Below are 17,210 nucleotides of genomic sequence, written 5' to 3'. Positions count from 1 at the left end.
CTTAAGTAAAAAACCTGACTCAAAGTGGAAAGAAAGTTACAACTTGTAAGATGCTTTGTGTGATTGTTATAACAAGCTAACATGACTACCACTCTGGAACACCTCTGATTAGGAAGGTCCTTAAAATGGAAATTGAAGCCCGGGCTTGTGCTAAATTTTGTATCAGAATGGGTGCTTTGTTGTATTTTTGTGTTAGGTACAGAGCCTGGTGAGAAAAGCAGGAAAAGAGGAGCAATAGATGAGCTTTTGTCTGCTTACGCACCATGCATTTAAAGCACAAACTTACATTAAAAAAAACACCTGGGAAGTGTAGTTTGAGGCTGCTGAAAATTGTAGATCTTTGAGGGGTAAACTACAGTTTCCAGGATTCTTTGGGGAGGGTGCTGTTATGACATTTGCTTACGTTCAACGTTGCGTTATGGTGAATTTTCCATCAATGCAAGGTTTCTCCTTGTGCAATTGAATGTTACCTCCCTCTTTGCCTCCTGCATGCCCACTAAATCTGCTCTGGGGGTTCCCCAAACACACTGGAACAATTTGGGAGATGGTGCAGGGCACAAGGTGGCAGAAGTGTTGGGAGAAAGGTGGCAGATAACTGGTTTCTGATATGCACAAAAATAATGTGATACCATTGTGGTGAACAACATGAAGACTAGCCTCAAGGAAGGATGTCCCGTTCCACTCATCAATGTTCATATGAGTACAGGGAAAAATACAAGGATAAGTAACTTAACACTGTAGTCACAACAAACGGAATTTAATCTCCCCATTTTGTCAAGGTATTCATATTTGGAAGTTTCTTTCCAAAACATTAAAAAGATATATCCAGTCTCAACAAATTTGCCCTCTATACAGCTGTCATAACTGACATTCCGTGCTCTGGACCAAGAAGAATGTTTGCTTTACAAACAAAGTGGGTGAACTTCAACTTAAATCAGGTCACTTTGCTAAATCCACAGTAAATTCAATATTCATGCATAAGAACCTTCTTGCTCTACACAGTTTTGAAATGGTGAACATGTTGATTCAGTGCCCTTTCCAAGTTTTTTCACAGAGGAGATATTGTGTGCTATATATATATATATATATATATATATATATATATGATCTGTTGTGCATGAATAGTTCAAGTCTAGCATGTAGAAAACCTGTAGAAAAAGCTAGAATAGGGATTCAATGTAAATTATACACATTTAAACATTTAAAACAAAAGAAACCCCTCTCTCTTAGTACCATGTCAGTGTTTTGACCTAGCTGTTGATATAACCAAATCCTGAAGCAAAATTAAGATTAGGCTGTTCATGGTAGGATTAATTGTACTATAATCATGTGGCATTATATTGCTTGCTGAATATGGCCATAAATACTTTTCAAATCACAGAAGCATCCTACAAGGTCTACTGAGATGAGGTCTTAGTTAACATCACCTAACCTTTTGGTTTGCCTTTCTGGCCTTTGCTGATTTGCTCAGCTGGTGTGATGTGTTTAGAAACATTACTTTTCTTCTTACTGAAAATATCTGCATGATTAATTCGAAGCTGTGTGAAATCTTTGCTTTACGCTTCATAATCAGGCTTGCTAGTGATGTACCTGAGACACTTTGGAAATTCTACCACGTTGAACAGTTGTGAAAGTTATTTATACTGTATAGTTCACATTTCCTAAAGCAGAGGAATTTCTGGAGCATAGCACAACTTTTTTACCCTACATGCCAGTTTTAATTGGAAAGCAGAATTACTTTATTACCTTATTCCAACAAATACTAAAAAGCTCACACCATAGAAACCCACAGTGTAAATACCCACATAAATACTGATTTTTAAGTAGACACCAAGCCAAAATGAATTGTGATCTTACTAACCTCCATGTCCCTGGAGATACCAGTCACTGAGAGTTCATGATTATAAGAATCTAATGCTCAGCTTTAATCAGTTTATAAACTTTGGACCCCCAAAATGGAAACCATTTAAATTAGCTTATTTTTGCAGAACAGGAAGACAAATACAGATTAGAAATGTTAAATCTGCAACACATGCTTGTTGTGGAAAACCCCAAGAAGTGTGATTTTTTAAAAACTTTGTACAGGAGGCTAGGTTCTACATACCCTCCTTCTTCCAGACAAGCAATATTCACTATCAGTTAAATGACATATTCCCAGCCAGGCAAAAATATTTGGAATGCAAAGCAGAGCTAGTGAGGGATGTGACCTGGAGAGAGAAGATGCAGACTGCGACATTTCAAACCAGTGTTAGAATCCACATTTTTCAGGTTTTCCCCTGTGTGCAGACTAACACCTTGTGATTATTCTCTTATATATGCACCCCCTTATTGGGTCAATAGGCCACATGGCAGTATAAGCTCACACAGTGCTCTCATATGATCATGTCCCACCCACAAGGTTGGTAGTGGCCCCACACATTAGTAATGTATTTACAGGGGGGCCATCTCAACCACCAATGCTTGTTTACTACATTAAAAAAGAAATACTTAAAACACATTCTGATTTAATCATTTTGCTTTGAGTTTGTGGGCAGCTACTTTCAGTTTTCTTCATTTTTATAGTTCCATCTTTTTTATATAATAGCAATGTGTGTGAACGAAGCCCTGTTTTATTGAGTGCAACATTATCAAAGGAAAAAGCACAGCATCTTAAATGCCACTTTATGATCATTTCAAACTTTACACATTATAACAAAGCAAAAGTCCATTTTCACCGATTCTCCTCCTGAGGGAAGCTTGAAGATAAGGGGGGGAGAGCACAGTGAAGTAAGGATTGATTTCGCCACAAAAACTTCAGGAGTGTAGAAATTCTGCATTACAAGGCAAATATTAATAATGTCATCCACTACTCTCAAGAAAGGCTGTTATTCCACCAAATAGAATACTCCCATACTCAATGTCAAGTTATTCAAAAAATAGAAGGTTGATGCTTTATTCAGTAGTTAGCATTGAGAAAAACCATTTCACATTATGTTTATATCTTCAACTGATGCAGCCAAGATCTTTCAGGTTATCTAAAAACGCTCATTGGAAAATGCAGATTGGTTTAAGTGCCAATGAGTTGCAGTCTGCAAATTTGGTTGGAGGCCTTCGCAAATGTTTGGTGACAATTGCAAACGACAGCCAGGCAAATAGGAATGATACAGTAGCCCACCGCTTTGGGATCAGCTCTTGTACAGGCATAAAGGAACAAGAACATTTGTAAATAAGGGATTAAAAAGATAATAGCCAAAAGGGTACGGGCAGCCAGGCGTGTTTTTAAGCAGCGCGCTCAGGTAGTTTCTTCTCTGTTTTTCCAAGTCCAACACAGGTGCCAACTTGGACAAAGAGCTCCATTTAGAAGCCTTGTTAATAATATAGGGTTGTGTCCAATGTTAATCTTACTCGGAGTAGACCAATTGAAAATAATTAAATGAAATAAAATAAAATAACATAATGGAGATAAAGCTTTTTGTCCCCCTCAGTCCTGTTCGGCGCCCTTCCCCCCCCCCCAAAGGAAATAAAAAGAGAGGGCAGGAACCTTTCCAGGTATAGCGGGTGTCAGAACAGCCAGCGGGGGGGCGCGGAAAGATGAGAGCGCATGCGCGCCCTTCAATCGCCACCCCTCAGCCCGTTGTTGTGAGGCGCCGGAGAAAGAGCGGTTGCCGAGAAGCGGGCGTGGCCGTCGCGAGGGTGGGCGTGGCTGCGCAGGTCCGCCCCCGGCCCCACATGCCTCCTTGTCTGCCTCCCAACCGCTCCTCCCATTGCCTGTGGCGCTCCGGTAGCGGAAGTGCCTCTCCTTGAGAGTGGAGGATTCGCTTCCGGGCGCTGCTGGCCGAGGGAACTGAGGGGGGAGCAGCGTCGGCGGCGTCGGCCGGGGGGAAGGTGGCACTCGGGCCAGGACCGAGCTCCCTCCGGCGGACCCGCCATGTGAGGAGACTCCCGACGCCCCCTCAGGTGAGAAATGCGGGGGAGGGGAGGAGTGCTGGGGTTTACGGTTCTTCCAGCTCCCATATTGGGCACGCCGAAGGCATCAAAGGACGGTGTTCGCAGCAGCACCACCCCTCCGCCCCCGTTAGGCTGTGGGGCTGCGAAGGTGTAAGACTCCTGTATAGCTGCTTCCCTATTAGATGCAAAACGATGTGGGGATTAATGGATTGTTTATTTATTTATTTATTTATTTTATACCGCTCTTCACCTGAGGATCACAGGGTGGTTTAAAATATAAAAAGAAAAATGCATAACAAATTAACAATCAAAAACAATGACGGCCCTTTTGTAGGGGTTGATTGAATCCAGGTTAGTTCTTTTGGGCGTGGGGCTTTGTTCGTTACCCTTGCAAACATATCCTGCTTTTCTTCTTTGTGTCTTAGCCTTAAACGGCGTAAAAATGGAAATCTATTGTAATTTGATGGACACACATTTCTTTTCTGCACAGGCAACGTGCTTGGTTTTTCTCCCTCCCAAGTACAACAACAACCCTGTGAAGCAGACTAACTTGAGTGTGGTGTGTGTGTGTGTGTGTGTGTGTGTGACCCCAAGGTACCCAGTAATCTTCATGACTGACTGCTAGTTTATACATGGGTGTACTTGGCATCAGATCTGACACTGAACACCACCACATTGACCATGGGTAGGCAAACTAAGGCCCAGGGGCCGGATGCGATCCAATCGCCTTCTCAATCCGGCCCCCAGACGGTCCGGGAATCAGCATGTTTTTACATGAGTAGAACGTGTGCTTTTATTTAAAATGCATCTCTGGGTTATTTGTGGGGCATAGGAATTCGTTCATATTTTTCCCCAAAATATAGTCTGGCCCCCAAGAAGGTCTGAGGGACAGTGGACCAGTCCCCTGCTGAAAAAGTTTGCTGACCCCTGACATTGACTCTGCAGATTGGGCACTGGTTGTCTGTTGAGTATTTTGAGTTTCCTTCAAGAAGAAGCAACAGTGTTCTATAAGTGATAGATGAAACAGTAGATGTAGGGAGCCTTTGGCACTCTAGTTGCTGTGGAACTACAACTCCTCCCAGCCCTAGCTAGGATTGCTAGTGGCCATGGGATGCTGGGAGTTGTAGTTCTAGAGGGCCACACCTGATTTATGAAGTACCACCAGTGTTCATATGGATCCTTATATAAAAGTGTAGTTCCCTCTCCCAAGAGGCTTGCAATCGAAATCTTGTTACAGATAGGTAGCCGTGTTGGTCTGCCATAGTCAAAATAAAAAAATCCTTCCAGTAGCACCTTTAAGACCAACTAAGTTAGTTCTTGGTATGAGCTTTCGTGTGCAAGCACACTTCTTCAGATACACAGAAGAAGTGTATCTGTGTATCTGAAGAAGTGTGCTTGCACACAAAAGCTCATACCAAGAACTAACTTAGTTGGTCTTAAAGGTGCTACTGGAAGGATTTTTTTATTTTAATCGAAATCTTGACAGGACAGGAAGGCAGCTGAGTGGTGCCAAGGTAGCAAGGGACATATGTGAGCTGATACAGTTATGCATTAATATATTTTGTTCCAGTTTAGTCTGGGGAATTGTGATTTAGTTGAAAGATTCATGGAAGAGTGGGCTTTGGGAAGGAGTCTGAAGAAATAGGGGAAGGTGGCATCATATAGGTGATCTGGATAGTGTTTGCCTGTCTGCAGTCTTTGCCACCTGGCCTGGAGGCTGTTGCTGCTCCACATTACTCCAAATTATTTATAACTTGAGTGGTCGTGACTGACCCAAGGTGAGCTTCATGGCCAAGAGGGGATTTGAACCCTTGTTTCTCAGGTACAATACTGACAACTGCACTACACTTGTATCATGGCTCCTCAGTAGCACAGGAAAGGTGCATGTGGCTCCCCTCCTTAGATGCGCTCCAGTGCAGGTGATGGAAATCCCAGGCAGGTGTAAGTCCCTCCCAGGTTACCTAATTGGTTTCACCTCCCACTTTTTCTACAGATTCTTCCTCAATACCAGTTTCTCTGAACATTTTTCAACTGAATCAGATAGCTGGTGGAAAGTGGCACACAAATCATTGGGAAAAAAGTTCCTTCTCCCCACACCCATTTGAGTACAGTATCTATGACCTGGTATTTGAAAACAATTAGTGCTGAATCTTTACTAATTAAAATCTGCCTCAGAATGTGAATACCATCATTTGATGGAGAGGAATAGATTCTGTATGCCCTATAATTCTGTTATGTTTGAGTAGAGGTGAAGTGTAGTAATGATTATCTCATCAACAAGTTCTGTGGGCATCATTCTCTAGGTGTTGCACTGGGTTAATAACTTTAAAAATGACCATATTAACTCCTCTCTACCCCTAGAACATAGTCAACATTCCAAATTAGCTGTGCCTTTGTGTATAAGTACCTGTGCCTAAGGTGTGGTTCGTTGTTCTTGAGTTTCCAAGCCTCTGGGTGAAGTGTACATTTGCAACTACTAAACTCAACTCTTCTGTTAGTAGAGCTTCCTCCCCAATAAGACTGGAGGTGGGGCAGGGCTTTTTGTTTGTTTGTTTGTTTTTTGCAAACACATGGTAAATGTAAATCCCTGGACAGGCCCAAGAAATGAGCAAGTGAGTTTGAAAGGCAGCTGGCAGCAGTGCAATTGTGCTCTCGTTGTTACTGACCTCACATGTGCCTACCAATATCTCTCTTGTGCTAAATCCACACCTGCATCATGTTCTACCTTTCTGCAAAAACATTTAGCTTTTCATTTTGTGTACTTGGTACAATTTTGGTGTGGGAGTGGGGGATGTTGGGTTAAAAACCAAAACCCTGTTATAAATAACACATCTTTGTATTTACTTCTGTTGGTTATTTTCACAAAGTGTCCCAAGATTGCATTCCTTGTTTTATAGTAAGCTAGCATATATGGTTTATAGCAGTGGTGTCCAGATTTGATGAAGTGGAGGGCCACGAGGGCCGACCAAGGTTTGAAGTTGTTGAGCTTTTTTTGGGATGGAAGATTTACCCCAGGAAATGAACTGCCACGTAAGCAATGGACTTCGGACATGTCTGGTTTATAGTGTTACTTTTAACTATATATTTATAGTCCATTAGTCCATAAATTATATATTTAACTGGCCAACCTGCACAAACCTATTGGTGATATGTGGCATAAAAATATGGGATGAGGACATTTTTTCAATTTTCCAATGCATCACTGTTTGTGGTTCTCTGGAGGTGAATCTTCCTTGCAAGGCATGACAAAGCAAGTGACAGTTTGTGAGTTTGATTTATCATCTCTATGTGCTGACCTCATTGGGCCTCTCCGGTTTATAGACTTTTTTTTTTAGAAGTCCTGTTTATTGATTTGTAAAATGTGAACATAGTTAAACAAAACGAGAGTCCGTGCGTTCAAGGCTGCTTTATCTTCTCTGTATATTTATTTGCTCTTATTGCTCACTGCAAGACCAAAATGCACAGCTCGAAGGCCCCCTTCTGCTCCGAAACCACATGACTTTTTGTGGAGGTATGATAAACATACCTGTCCAATGTATGCTGTGTAAGAAAGTACAGTGAGAGGCTGCCTTTTTCTAAATCCAATGGTTCATGTAGAATCAACTACACCAACACAGGATAAACAGGAGGCAAGTAGAAAAGGTGCCATCAAAGCACCTTAAACAACAATTTCACATGCAATGGCATAGTTGAGGAGCAGAGCAGGCACTTTCCCTTAACCACAGAGCTGGTCATCTTTCTGAGTGAGGTTCTCAGTACATGTGACTGCACAGAGGAATAACTATAGAGAGAGACTGATTTATCAATGACCCCTTTTTGAGATGGATGGTTTTTTGCCTTTGTGTGTGCCTGGCTTTTTGCGTGGCTTACAAGGATGGCTATCTGCATAGTGGAGAGGAAGGACTTGTGCCAGTCTTCCACCATGCAGTTCAGAAGCTGTTGCTTGCAAAAAAAATTTTTTAAAATGCAAACCTCTAATATGTATGTTCTTGGGAGATAAAGACTGCTGCTACTTTAAAGTTAGAAACATTTAGCTTTGCACTTGGGTTTCTATAAATGCTTTGTATTTAGAAGATTCCAGAATCAACCTCTACCTTCACAGGTAGTCTGGGTAGTAGGGCTGGGGGAAACTTCTGCCTGAATCTTGGAGGAGTTACTCTATCTGTAGTAAATAGTATGGATTAATGGTTGATGGGTTTTTTCTGCATAAGGTAGCACTATATAGTCAACCAGTCCAGGAACAAGAAATCAAAATATAGTTTTCACACTTCCTTCTTTACCCAAAGAAACTGGCTCTTTCTGCTTGTAATTAGGCAGCCCTCATCTTAGGTCAGTCTTGCCCAACCTGGTAGCTTCTAGACATTTTGGACTAAAGCTTCCATCAGCCCCAGCCAGCATGGTCAGTGGTTAGGAGTGATGGAAGTTTTAGTCCAGCAGCATATGGAGGGGGCACCAGGTTGTGGAAGTTTGCTTTAAGTATGATTAATTATGATAAATCTAAAGTTTTAGTTTTTACTCAGAGATGATGCAAACATTGCTGGCAAATCAATGGAAAACCAATTGAACAGGTTAAATTTTACAAATATCTGAGAACAGCATTTCAAGCTACCAGCTCTTGGAAAACACAAGTGTTGTATGCGACTGTAGATGCACAACAGAGCTATAATTCACTCATCTCTTTCTTTTATGTCAAGGTAGGCCAGCATGCCCCCTTATCAATTCAAGTGTTCAGTTTTAAGATATTACCACAAATGCTGTATGGAGCACAAGTATGAACGTTTAACCGGATTGAAGCTTTATAATCTGTCTAAACAAAATTTTTGGAAAGTATTCTTGGCCTTTCAAGATGTGTGTCCAATGTACTTTTATGATTGGGGGCTGGACAAATTTCTATTGAATCTCAGGCCTTGATATATAAGCTAAAATTTTGGTTAAAACTGCTGTTCATGCCTAAAGACTCCTGCAGCCAATCGGAAGCCCCGTTGGATGTTTGGCTTCCAAAAATAGTTCACAAACCAGAACAGTCACTTCTAGGTTTGCAGCGTTCAGGAGCCCAAACATTTGAGAACTAAGCTGTTTGAAAACCAAGGTATGAGTTTATAGGTGAAGAGTGTCTCTTGGCTGCTCAAAAACTAGTGTTGAATATTTAGAATCAAGGCAAAGTTTCTGTTATGTCTATAACTCATAACAGAAGCCCTTTCATTTGGCATTGCTCAGAGTTGGAATGCTGTATCCAGCATTTCTTCCTCCTCAATCTACAGTGAAATTGCTGTGGATAAATTTATGTTTAATTGGTTCTGTTTAAGAAAATATTGGAAAGCTATTTGTACAATTTTTCTACATTAGCCTTATTCCCCAGTGTCATTTTCTGTCAAAGATGTTTGTTGGTACTTTTTTTAAAAAAAATAGGTTAAGTTGGGGCCTAGAAGGTAGGATAGGGTGATATATCAATATAGCATCCAAAACCAGTTTAATGATATTGGTTGCATAATTTTTGACCTGGCAATATATCGCAAATTGTGAAATGTGTGCGCTAAGCAAAAATCACAATACGGAAAAAACTGAAGTGAGACAATGCATCTACATAGCTCCATCCATATTTCAGACATTGTGATATATCAGTATATTGTGATGTTTAACTGGTGATATATTGCAGTGTTGAAAATCAGATATCGCCCAGCCCTAGAAGGTAGGGTATGGACCATCAAATTATCTCTTTCTTGATGGGATCCTTGCAAAAAAAAGGGGGGGTAAACCGGGTGTGCATCAGTCCAGTTGAGCAAGTTTTGCTCCCAGGCAAAGTGGAGCTCATGAGTTCTGGCAGAATTGATCTGGGATGAGATCCTAAGTATGCACTCATGTGCTGTGTATCTTAAGATAATTTGGTGGATGGGCTTGGATATGCTGTCTCTCAAGTACTTGCTGTTCATCATACAAAGAGTATACATGCAACTCTGACATTTAGTACAGAATTGTGATCGCTTTGATGGGTAGGTTTCTAGTTCTCTTGATGGTGAGGATTTGTGCAGAAACTGGCTTTGAGCTGGTCATAATTAAGTATAACAGAGTGTAGGGCAGACAGATCTGATGTTCAGGGCACAGTTCATGGAGAACTTCTGTGGCAAAAGCATTACTGAAATGAAAGGGAGCTCTACAACAGCACGCTGCATTACTTGATTTATTTTTAATACTGTACATATTTACGGTACTTCGTAAATGTGTCAAGGTCCATGTAATAGAGTTCTTGTTCCTTGCATGGATATATACCTGTCCCATATAGCTGTCACTTCTGTAAATTAACTCATCAAGAAAAGAACAGATTCCCACCCCCCACAAAAGGTTGCATGTTGATTTTATTCTTACAGAATGAGCAAACTTGCATAACTTATTCTAACTGCACAATTTGCATTTTCAAGGCCCAAATCGGGATTTGGTTCTTTTATAGCCATTTCAGCATAACAGTTCACAATTTTGCTATTACAGTAAATGCAAATATATATTTAATTCATCTGTTATAACTATTGTTATACTTTGGGATCATGTACAGTGGTACCTCTGGATACGAACTTAATTCGTTCAGGGAGTCAGTTCTTACCCCCGAAACATTTGCATCCAGAGGCGTGCTGTTCTGTACAGGTGCTGGTGGTGGTAGCTCGCTTCTGCGCAGGTGGCGGAAAACTTTCCTTTACTTCCGGGTTTGCTGCATGTGTAGCCCAAAGCATTCCCAAAGGGGGCGGTTCGTATCCAGACGTAGCACTGTACATGCCTTTAATTCCTAAGCAACCAGTTGGCTCTGACAATGCACAGCTTTGAGACATCATTAATATGCAAGATGATGCATATGCATTCATCATATAAATCTATTTGAATTGGCTTTTAGAGCTCTCTCTGAGTGTTGTGGAATATATATGATTAGTTTTTGTGTGCAGTGTAGACCATATACAGAACTGTGCTTTTTTATATATATAAAAAAGAAGTACCGTATTTTTCGCCCTGTAGGACGCACTCTTTCCCCTCCAAAAATGAAGGGGAAATCTGGGTGCGTCCTATGGGGCGAATGCAGGCTTTCGCTGAAGCTTGGAGAGCGAGAGGGGTCAGTGCGCACCAACCCCTCTCGCTCTCCAGGCTTCAGGAAGACACCTGCAGCCTAGGCAGCCCTGCGGGAGGTCCCGCAGGGATGTCTAGGCTGCGGATAGCAGCCTGCTTCCCGGAGCGTCGGGCGCCCTGAAAGAAGAGCGCCCGGCGCTTCGGGAACACATCCGCAGCCTAGGCAGCCCTGCGGGAGGTCCCGCAGCGATGTCCAGGCTGCTGATAGCAGGCTGCTTCCCGGAGCACCAGGCGCCCTGAAAGCAGAGCGCCCGGCGCTTCGGGAACACATCCGCAGCGTGGGGAGCCCTGCGGGAGTTCCCCGCAGGGCTCCCCACGCTGCAGATAGCAGCCTGCTGCCCGGCGGGCGGGGCGCCCTGAAGCAGAGCGCCCCGCGTGCCGGGCAGACATCCGCAGTGTGGGGAGCCCTGCAGGAGTTCCCCGCAAGGCTCCCCACGCTGCGGATAGCAGCCTGCTGCCCGGCGGGCGGGGCGCCCTGAAGCAGAGCGCCCCACGCGCCAGGCAGACATCGGCCAGCCCCACAAGCTCGGGGGACAGCAGGGAGGCGCAGCGCCGCCATCCCACTGTTCCTCGACCTTGTTCGGTTTCCCCGACCTGCTTTTGGGGGGGAAATAAAGGGAAAAATTTTTTCCTTTATTTCCCCCCCAAAAAACTAGGTGCGTCCTATGGGATGAAAAATACGGTAAATAATAATGTTTTCTCTGTTTGGAAAAAAACTAAATCACAAGAAGGAAGGAATTGTATTGGGGGGAGGAGAATTGTGCTGCTTTGTTCTTTCCCGAGAAGGCCTCATTTGGGTGGAAATAATTGAATTTTCCCATTTAATAAAAACTGAATATTGAAATCTACTTAACAGTCAAGTTGGCTTGACTATATTGTCTGTGCAGCTCAGATACTGAACTGTGGAGGGAAAGACTTCTGAAGTTTGGTCAAGTTGAAAAGATGGCAGCATTTTACTTCATCTGTCCTCTATTTGCCATTTTCTGTAGATTTTAAATTATTTCAAAATAAAAAAGGCTTTTGTGTCTTCCGATATCTGAGAACAGATGAAGCAGGAAACATTAATGTGATTAATTTGGCAGAAAAGATAACTCTGATGCTTAATACTGTATACTTTTGATTTTTCTGTATTGAAACTTGACTGTTAATACAGCAACTTATATTAGATAATTCCTTTTATATCTCCTTTATTTTAAAAGACAGTTTATTTATCTCATTGTTATATTTCTCTACTACCTCTCATGCAAGGTGATCACAGTAGCATATGTGGCCTTCCTATATAAGCTCCCATCCAGGTACCAGCCTAACCCAAAAATGGAATTATATCAGGTGCTTGCAGATAATATTCTGTGCTGGCTGTAATATACAGTGGTGCCCCGCAAGACGAATGCCTCGCAAGATGGAAAACCCGCTAGACGAAAGGGTTTTCCATTTTTCGATGCGCTTCGCAGGACGAATTTCCCTATGGGCTTGCTTCGCAAGACGAAAATGTCTTGCGAGTCTTGAGATATTTTTTTCGCTCCCCCCCTTTTTCTAAGCCGCTAAGCCGCTAATAGCCTTTTAGCAGCTAAGCCGCTAAGCCTTTAATAGCCGCTAAGCCACTAATAGCGCTAAGCCGCTAATAGGGTTGCTTAGCAAGACGAAAAAACCGCTAGACGAAGAGACTCGCGGAACGGATTAATTTTGTCTTGCGAGGCACCACTGTACCAACAACTAATGACCAGCAAAGCCAAATGCAGTCCACCAGCTAAATATAACATCCCATCATAATCTCCATAAAACACCTGTTTTTGCATGCTTGAGATAGCCATAATATAGAGACTATCCAGTATCTGCCAAACAATAATATGGACCTTGTGGGCTATGCCTGGTTGTGTAAGTTGCAAGTCAGTGCCCTCTCCTTTTGGTACAGGTGTCGTCATCACTCACTCCAGTACCAAACTCTGGTGATCCCATGCCTATTGGTTTGGAAGCAAAATGGAGCCTGAAATATTTTCACCTAGGAGGAAAGGCTGCAGCTTTGGTGACTTTTTAGTTTAGAAAACATATGAGTAAGAGGTGAAATGATAGAAGTTTATAAAACTGTTAATGGTACAGAAAAAGTAGATAGAAAAGCTTTTCTCCCTCATAACACTAGAACTTGTGGACAAGCAGTGAAGCTGAATGTTAGAAGATTCAAGACAGATAAAAGAAAGCAATTCATGTACAGTGGTGCCTCGCAAGACGAAATTAATTCGTTCTGCGAGTTTTTTCATCTTGCGATTTTTTTGTCTTGCGAAGCACGGTTTCCCATAGGGTATTAACGGTTTTAAGAAAAAGGAAACAAACTTGCAAGACGTTTTCGTTTTTCGTCTTGCAAAGCAAGCCCATAGGGAAATTCGTCTTGCGAAGCAACTCAAAAAATGAAAAACTCTTTCGTCTTGCACGTTTTTCGTCTTGCGAGGCATTCGTCTTGCGAGGTACCACTGTAGCTCCTAGGTAAACTGTGGAACTTGCTCCCATAGGAGGCAGTGATGACCACCAGCAAGGATAGCTTTAAAAGAGAATTGGACACGTTCATGGAGGAAAGGGTTATCAATGGCTACTCTGCCTCCACAATTGGAGGCAGAAATGCTTCTGAATACCAGATGCTGGAAACCACAGGAAGGGAGAACGCTCTTGTGTTTGCGTCCTGCTTGCAGGTTTCCCACAGGCGTTCAGTCCCATGAGAACAGGAAGCTGGACTACATGGGCCATTGGTCTGATGCAGCAGGCTCTTCTTATGTTCTTATTGAGTCATAAATAAAAAGAGAGGTGTATTTAAAAAGAGAAGGGGGTGCAAGGGCTTATGTTCAATGACTTACAGACCTGTGGAATATTGGGAAGGGGAGAACACAAGAGCTAAGAGCATGCATAGACAAACTAAGACCCAGGTGCCAGATCCGGCCAATCACCTTCTAAATCCGGCCCGTGGACAGTCCGGGAATCAGTGTGTTTTTACATGAGTAGAACGTGTAATTTTATTTAAGATGCATCTCTGGGTTATTTGTGGGGCCTGCCTGGTGTTTTTACATGAGTAGAACGTGTGCTTTTATTTAAAATGCATCTCTGGGTTATTTGTGGGGCATAGGGATTCATTCATTCCCCTACACCCCAAGAAATATAGTCCGGCCCCCCACAAGGTCTGAGGGACAGTGGACCGACCCATGCCTGAAAAAGTTTGCTGACCCCTGGCTAAGGGGGTATGACTGGGCTGCTTGAATTGCTAACAATGTATAGTGTATAGTGTACTAGAAGATCATTTATGGTTAGGGATGTGTGCTGTGAGGTTAAAAAACATCTATTTGTTCTTTGAGGTGGTTTCCAGAACACCACTTCTTTTCCATTTGTTATACAGCAATAAGGTGCTTGGGATCAAGGCTGGCAGCCAGCACAGTGTGTAGAAAAGGTTTCAGGGTGGTAGGAAATAAAGGTTTCCTCTCCCTACCCCTCCCACATGAGACCTGAACAGTTTTCTGGGAAAATCAGATATGCCCGAGACCAAAGGTTCATCGAAGACTGGGGAAAGTTTGTAGAGTATCTGAAAAATGTATGCGATATACAAACAACGCTAGTGGGGTTTCGAGAGGCGGTCCCTGCTCCTGCCAACCTAGCAGTTCGAAAGCACGTCAAAGTGCAAGTAGATAAATAGGTACCGCTCCAGCGGGAAGGTAAATGGCATTTCCGTGCGCTGCTCTGGTTCGCCAGAAGCGGCTTAGTCATGCTGGCCACATGACCCGGAAGCTGTACACCGGCTCCCTCGGCCAATAAAGCGAGATGAGTGCCGCAACCCCAGAGTCGGTCACGACTGGACCTAATGCTCAGGGGTCCCTTTACCTTTAATGTGCATTAATAGCTTGCAATAATGCAAATAACTTTAGTTTGGCAAAAGTTGTTGTTTTTCTTTCACCTAGCAGGTTTTGAAAGGAAAACACTTGAGATAGGCTATCTCTAAACCATGAAAGGAAGGAACCTCAGTGTATTGCAAGATCATCTGTAACCCATTGCATCTGTAATGTTGCATGACATACAAGTTTGCTTCAGCAATACTTGGGATCAACAGTGCTGCTTAAAGCATTTGTTCAGATTGTGTTTCCTTTCCTTGCCTGTCCAGCTCTGCACTCAGTGTACTCTTTCAAGGCTTGATTCCCAATCAACTAGGAGGTGAGAGTCCTTAAGATTTCTGATACAAACAAGTGTTAGTAGCTTTGGGTCACTGAAACTGCTAATTGCAAAATTATGTAGAGAAAACGTTCACTAGCAAACTACTTACTCACAAACTTGTCAGTTTAGTACTACTATATGTAACACTACACAAGTCACATCCCACGTTACTTTGAATTTAACATTTCAGATGTATGTAAAAGGGAAAGTCTTATTGCTGCATGTAAAAACTATTGTTTGCTACTGCTTGTATTTTCGGTCTCAACAATATATAGATTGTATGCAGTGTAAGTTGCTGTGCATGTCAATGGACTGCTTTCAATCTTTAAAGCACCAGGCATTTTTAAGTTCTGATTTATAAGTACTTCTTTTTGTGGCTTTTGCAGGTTACACCATACACCAGAAGACATGGACAGCAGCAGTTTAATCCAGTTTGATGTTCCGGAGTACAGCAGCACCGTACTGAGCCAATTGAATGAGCTCCGCCTGCAGGGAAAGCTTTGTGATATCATTGTGCATATTCAGGGTCAGCCGTTTAGAGCTCACAAAGCTGTCCTAGCTGCCAGTTCTCCATATTTCCGTGACCATTCTGCATTAAGTACCATGAGCGGCCTCTCAATATCAGTTATTAAAAATCCCAGTGTCTTTGAACAGTTGCTTTCTTTTTGTTACACTGGAAGGATGTCTTTGCAACTGAAGGATGTTGTTAGCTTTCTAACTGCAGCTAGTTTTCTGCAGATGCAGTGTGTCATTGATAAGTGCACACAGATACTTGAAAGTATCCATTCAAAGATCAGTGTCGGTGAAGTTGACTCTGTCACTGTTGGTGCTGAAGATGCTCCGGAAAACCACAACGGTGTTAAAGATGACAGTTATTTTGCCAATCCAGTGGAAATCTCTCCTCCCTATTGCTCTCAGGTGCGGCAGTCTACTTCAGGCAGTGATTTAAGAATGGAAACAACTTCCAACAAATCTTTCCGTAACCGTCTACAAGAAGAAGGGCACTCAGACCGTGGTAGTAGCGGGAGCATTTCAGAATATGAGATTCAGATTGAAGGTGATAATGACCAAGGGGACTTGGTAGTCAGAGAGAGCCAGGCTGCTGAGGTGAAAGTTAAAATGGAAAAATCTGACCGGCCAAGTTGCTCAGATAGCTCTTCTCTTGGTGATGATGGATACCACACTGAAATGGTGGATGGCGAGCAAGTAGTGGCTGTTAACATTGGCTCCTACAGTTCTGTATTGCACAATGCCTACTCCTTATATTCCCATGGCTCATCCCAATCTGCTAATGCACCTGACACCTTTGGAAGCCTAAGAAACTCAAGCTCTTCAAGATCCATGCTAGGTTCTCTTAGAGGCCGCGGCCGTCAAAAACGGATCTCTACTAGCTACTTGCATAGTGATGTTTCAGCACAAGGAGCTGATGGAGAATCTGCAGCGAATCACCCAGGTTATGAAAACAGCCCACGGGAAAGGAATTCAAGAGGTCACTGGTATGCATACAGTGAAAGATTAATCTGTATATACTGTGGGAAGTCTTTCAACCAGAAAGGGAGTCTTGATAGGCACATGAGGCTGCACATGGGAATAACCCCCTTTGTGTGCAAATATTGTGGGAAGAAGTACACGCGCAAGGACCAACTCGAGTACCATATCCGTGGCCACACAGATGACAAACCTTTCCGCTGTGAGGTCTGTGGAAAATGTTTCCCTTTCCAGGGAACTTTAAACCAGCACCTGCGAAAGAATCATCCTGGTGTAGCAGAAGTAAGAAGCAGAGTTGAGTCTCCAGAAAGAACAGAAGCCTATATCGAACAGAGAGATGATGATGCTTCAGCCTCTGAAACGCTGGATTATAGCATGGATATACAGACATCTGATTAAAATTTACTGCGTCCCTCAGTGCAACTCAAGCAAAGCACATTGATCAACACATTTCCTTCTCGTTTCTTTGATAAGTTTTGTAACAGGTATAACAGCATTGTCATTTT

At 42.7% G+C, this 17,210-nt stretch overlaps 1 protein-coding gene and 1 long non-coding RNA gene across 2 annotated transcripts in view; one reads left to right on the top strand and one right to left on the bottom strand.

Moving 5' to 3' along the window:
* Nucleotides 1-3,744: 3,744 nt before the first annotated feature.
* Nucleotides 3,745-17,154, top strand: ZBTB34 (zinc finger and BTB domain containing 34). Its single transcript, XM_080989619.1, has 2 exons — nt 3,745-3,936; nt 15,603-17,154. Exon 2 carries the CDS (start codon nt 15,625-15,627, stop codon nt 17,101-17,103), a length of 1,479 nt encoding a protein of 492 aa, XP_080845745.1. The 5' UTR covers nt 3,745-3,936; nt 15,603-15,624; the 3' UTR covers nt 17,104-17,154.
* Nucleotides 11,105-17,210, bottom strand: part of LOC308467931 — a 31,158-nt gene continuing 25,052 nt past the window's right edge. The window contains exon 3 of the long non-coding RNA XR_013981373.1: nt 11,105-12,070. This is a non-coding gene — a long non-coding RNA (uncharacterized lncRNA). The remainder of the gene's footprint in view (nt 12,071-17,210) is intronic.

Source organism: Podarcis pityusensis (assembly GCF_964106645.2).
Source record: "Podarcis pityusensis genome assembly, chromosome: Z".
Taxonomy (NCBI): Eukaryota; Metazoa; Chordata; class Lepidosauria; order Squamata; family Lacertidae; genus Podarcis; species Podarcis pityusensis.
Note: the sequence above shows the minus strand (reverse complement) of the source record. Positions and strands in the feature narration are given on the sequence as shown.

Coding starts and splice junctions, on each gene's coding strand:
- ZBTB34 (XM_080989619.1), top strand. CDS start 15,625: ATGGACAGCAGCAGTTTAATCCAGTTTGATGTTCCGGAGTACAGCAGC.